Raw genomic sequence first — 5,053 nt, forward strand, 5'->3', positions numbered from 1 at the left:
ACCTCCGACGGCGTGGAGCCTGGTAGGCTGGGGGCTCCGCGACCGACCGAGGGGCACACATTGCTCGATTCGCCGCGCCGGCTTCCGAGCCACCCAGACGCGGTTGGAATCCCAGCTCCACTTCCCAGCTCATCACCTCCGCGTTGCCTCAGTTTCCCTTTCCTAAAAGTGGAGCTGATAACAGGACTCACCTCTTAGGGCTGTTGTGACGAATAAATGGCACCACGTCAATAAGGCGGCCAGTGCCGAGCCCGTACCTGGTACCCTCAGCAGGGCTGCGGGCATGGCTGGCACCCTCTCCAGCTCTCGGGGCGCGCGCCAGGGGCTGGTCTGTCCCGGTGAGGGTTGGGACTCCCCAGACGCCGGCACGCGGGTTTGGACTTGCTGGCGCCCAGCTAGGCTCCTCGACAGACCCAGAGGTGGGCGGGGGTTGGTGGTGACGTGGACTTGGGGACCTACCCGAGCTCTCCGGGCCTCCTCCACCTGCCCTGCTTGAGACTTTGCGGTTGGTGCCAGGCGGGGCAGTCGGCGGGAAGGCTGCCGGGCTGGGCTCCAGCAGCTCGGCCGGTCCTTCGGAGGCGGCGTGATTCACAATGACCTTGTGCGGGTGAGTGGCCCGCGGGCGCAGAGAAGCGGGAGGTGAAACTCGGCCGGGCGGGCGCGCCGTCGGAGAGCGCCAGGCGCGGGGGCTGAGAACGCCGGGGCGGGGGAGGCGCTGGTTGGTCTCTAAATTGAGTCCAGCCCGCGCGCCCCCTCCCCCCGCAGGTGAGGGCAGCGGGAAGGGGACGGCGCTTGGCGACGCTGTTGCTGTGAACATTTTTTTTCTGTTGAAAAATTCGACGTGGAGGCTGCCTCTCGTGGCCGGGAAGGTGGAAAGGGGCCTTCGGAGCGCAGGGTTCGGGTCTCTGGGTGGAACCCGGAGGCTTTGACCCAGGAGGGCTGGGGCCGTCTTTCCTGCGCCCGGGACCGACCGCCTCGGGGACTGGGGTCCCCGCGCGAGGGCCGCGGGCTCTGGACGGTCGGGGAGCGGAGGCTGCGTCCACTCCGCGGTTTCAGAAAGCACCCGAACGGGAAGGATTTGGGAAGCCGATTTCCAGCTCCACGCGCACAGCCCCTCGCCACGGAGTGAACGTCTGTGTGTGTCCCGGAGCGCTGTGGAGCCTCTAAGAGTAGCGTGATGATTAACGGAGAACGGAGACCTGGAGGTTTATCAACTACTTCGAAGGATCAGAAATACAGTTTGTGTCTCTTTATCCCCAAAGTGTCTCCCCTTGTATTTACTAGAACAATCATTTAGTCCAAGGAAGTCATCTCGTGAAAATATGGTGAGATGATGTTTGTTTTTTATTTGTTTTTTTTTAAAAAATATATTTTATTGATTTTTTACAGAGAGGAAGGGAGAGGGATAGAGAGAAACATCGATCAGCTGCCTCCTGCACATCTCCCCTACTGGGGATGTGCCTGCAACCAAGGTACATGCCCTTGACTGGAATCGAACCTGGGACCTTTCAGTCCGCAGGCCGAAGCTCTATCCACTGAGCCAAACAGGTCAGGGCTGTTTTTATTTTTTGCCTGGGACGGGAATGGAAAAGGAAAAGGGAAAGGCTCTGCTGGCTCAGGAGGGAGAGAGAGTCTAATGTGTTTTTTTTTGTTTGTTTGTTTGTTTATTGATTAAGGTATTACATCTGTGTCCTAGTCTGATGTGTTTTGAGCGTTAAAACACAGCACAATTGATCAATTGGACAGCTGGACTCATACACAAAAGGACTGGGTTTAACTGATGTTTGCTAACTTTATCTCTCTACCATCTTAAAGCTGCAGGCTGGTGTGACCTTAGGGGAACCAGAGTTCCTCTCTCCAAAGTAACTTCTTTTATTTATTTATTTGTTAATTCTCACCCGAGGATATTTTTTTAAAATATTTTTTTTTATTGATTTCAGAGAGGATGGGGGAGAGAGAGATAGAAACATCAATGATGAGAGGGAATCATTGATCGGTGCCTCCTGCACGCCCCAAGGATATTTTGTCCATTGATTTTTAGAGTGTAAGGGAGGGAGGACGGGGGAAGAGAGAGAGAGAGAGAGATTGATTGGTTGCGTCCCTCCAGCACACGCCCGGGGCTTGGGGTCAAACCCATGACCAAGGTGTGTGCCCGTGACTGGGAATCCGACCCGTGACCCTTCAGTCCGTGGATGAACGCTCTAACCACTGAGCAAGACCAGCCAGGGCCAAAGAAACTTCTTTTAAACTTTCCTTTGCTTCTAAGTTTACCTTTTCATTCAAAAATGTCTGAATTTGAAATGGGTACATTCTGTGCCCATTTATTAATTGGTGTCTTGGTTGTTTTTTCTCATAAATGAATTAAGATTAGATCTTTGCTCTCGTAATAGTTCAATTACCATTTTAATTTCAGTGTTGATTTTCAATGTGCAGACATTTTTAAAAGTTCGGATGCAGACACAAACATAAAGCCCACGGAAGTCATGGAAATCACGGAAATCACCTTTCTAGGCAAAATAAAAAATCGAGGCTATTGGTTAACTGGCTTCCGCGGTCTGCAGGGAGCTTGGCAGCAGGGCCATCCCTGCTCGGGTACGGGAGTCCCTCAGGGCAATGAGGATCACCATCTTCTTACTCAGGACTAAACTGCCCTCCAGTCTCTGTATCTGGACTAGGAGAACTGCTTGGCAGCGCTAAACAGCTGCACCTGCCTGGAAGGGTCGAGTGGTCATCAGCTGACACAGATGCCTGGCTTATTTCCTTATTTCTCACTGACTTTATAAATTGGACTTTGGCTCTTTCTTGAATGTTTCTCAAATATGGTCCAACCAGAATATCAGACCCACACAATTATAAGTTTAACACCCCCACTTAGGCACAAAAACAGTGCAGTTTTACTGGGGTAGAATGTTTGTTGTTATCTGTTGATTCAGCTGTTGAACATTTTATTGGCCATCTTTACCCACATAATTTCTATTAATGACTGCTTTAAAATGCTGTCCCTAGCTGGAACCAGGTTTGATAAAAAGAACTCCAAGCTGAGGCAGATCTGATCAGATGGTCAAACTTGACTAAGAGTAAGTAAAAGTCTGTTTTCTGGCCAGTGCTTCTATAACTTGATTACCTCAAATACACCTATCTTTTTTTGAATACCAATTTGGAAAATCAGATGCTACAGAAATATATAACAAAGTAGTGAAAATTCCACCTAAAAATTTTTAAAAAATATATTTATTGATTTTTTTTACAGAGAGGAAGGGAGAGGGATAGAGAGTTAGAAACATCCATGAGAGAGAAACATCCATCAGCTGCCTCCTGCACACCCCTACTGGGGATGTGCCCGCAACCAAGGTACATGCCCTTGACCAGAATCGAACCTGGGACTCTTCAACCACCTAAAATTTTTGTATATATTCATTTTTTTGTTTATTCTACCCACTTATTTGCTTATTTTGGAACCAGCATCATACTTTTAATAATTATAACTTTATAATAATTTTATTGTGTAGTGGTAGCCCAGCCTGGTACACAGCCATTTCTCTTATTTGTAATATTTTCCTTGCTATTCTCATGTGTTACTTCCAATACACTTTAGAATCATTTTGAAATTTTAAAATCCTGTTGTGGTTTCATGTATGTGATTATTATATTGAATTTATAGAGTAATATAGGGTGAAGTTACACCAGTACAATATTGAGTTATTCTCGTCAAGAATAAGGAATTTTTCTTCATTTATTTATATTTTCCTAAGGTAGAGGTGACTTGCTTAATGCTTAATTCTTTATTTGTTCAAAGACAGAATTAATACTTGATCACTGCAAATAAAAAAAAGAGAATATAGGAATATGTTGATATAAAAATATGTTGTGCCCTAACCGGTTTGGCTCAATGGATAGAGTGTCAGCCTGCGAACTGAAGGGTCCTAGGTTCGATTCCGGCCAAGGGCATGTACCTTGGTTGCGGGCACATCCCCAGTGGGGGGCATGCAGGAGGCAGCTGATTGATGCTTCTCTCTCATTGATGTTTCTAACTCTCTATCCCTCTCCCTTCCTCTCTGTAAAAAAATCAATAAAATATATTAAAAAAAATATGTTGAGCCCTAGCCATTTGGCTCAGTGGATAGAGCGTCGGCCTGTGGACTGAAGGATCCTGGGGGTGGAGGGGAGGGACGATGTTTATTTCATAACTAGCTACTGTTAGGCCTATAGGGCAATACAATCCTTATCAGCCATTTGTAAGCTTCCGCCACAGGAGAACAAAAGACCAGGAAAAATTCGCTGGACACCAGGAGGCAGACCATACAAGGAGTGAAAACTGTCCTGAAGGCATCTGATTGCACACCTGCATTCCATCTCATTCCAACCCCACCAGCTCAGCCCCCAAACCCCACTAATGACAAGTTTCCCACCAGTGACTGCATGTAAGGATGAAACTCCAGTTCATGGGTGCTGCTGTCATTGACCCAATGTCCCCTTGGCTCGGTGCTGTGCAACCTTTCCCTTCGGATATCGCACCCTCACCCCCACCCCCACCCTTAAATAAATTCAATTTTTCTTTTCTTTTTAAAAAAATATATTTTTTAGCCCTAACCAGTTTGGCTCAGTGGATAGAGCATCGGTCTGTGGACTCAAAGGTCCCAGGTTCGATTCCGGTCAAGGGCATGTACCTTGGTTGTGGGCACATACCCAGTAGGGAGTGTGCAGGAGGCAGCTGATGGATGTTTCTCTCTCATGGATGTTTCTAACTCTCTATCCCTCTCCCTTCCTCTCTGTAAAAAAATCAATAAAATATATTTAAAAAAATATTTTTTTATTGATTTCAGAGAGGAAGGGAGAGGGAGAGAGATATGGAAACATCAATGATGAGAGAGAATCATTGATCGGCTGCCTCCTGCACACCCTCTACTGGGATCGAGCCCGAAACCTGGTCATGTGCCCTTGATTGGAATCAAACCCTGGACCCTGCAGTCCGCAGGCGGACACTCCATCCACTGAGCCAAACCAACTAGGGCTGATTCAATTTTTCTTTATCCACTGTCTGAGATGGCTATTT

General features: G+C 47.6%; 1 protein-coding gene across 1 annotated transcript in view; it reads left to right on the top strand.

The window, feature by feature from the left end:
- Nucleotides 1-494: 494 nt before the first annotated feature.
- Nucleotides 495-5,053, top strand: part of B4GALNT2 (beta-1,4-N-acetyl-galactosaminyltransferase 2) — a 23,685-nt gene continuing 19,126 nt past the window's right edge. Inside the window, exon 1 of the mRNA XM_014464500.2 lies at nt 495-607. Coding sequence (XP_014319986.1) covers nt 594-607 — 14 coding nt within the window. The 5' untranslated portion in view covers nt 495-593. The remainder of the gene's footprint in view (nt 608-5,053) is intronic.

Source organism: Myotis lucifugus, unplaced genomic scaffold (genome assembly GCF_000147115.1).
Source record: "Myotis lucifugus unplaced genomic scaffold, Myoluc2.0 scaffold_254, whole genome shotgun sequence".
Lineage (NCBI taxonomy): Eukaryota > Metazoa > Chordata > Mammalia > Chiroptera > Vespertilionidae > Myotis > Myotis lucifugus.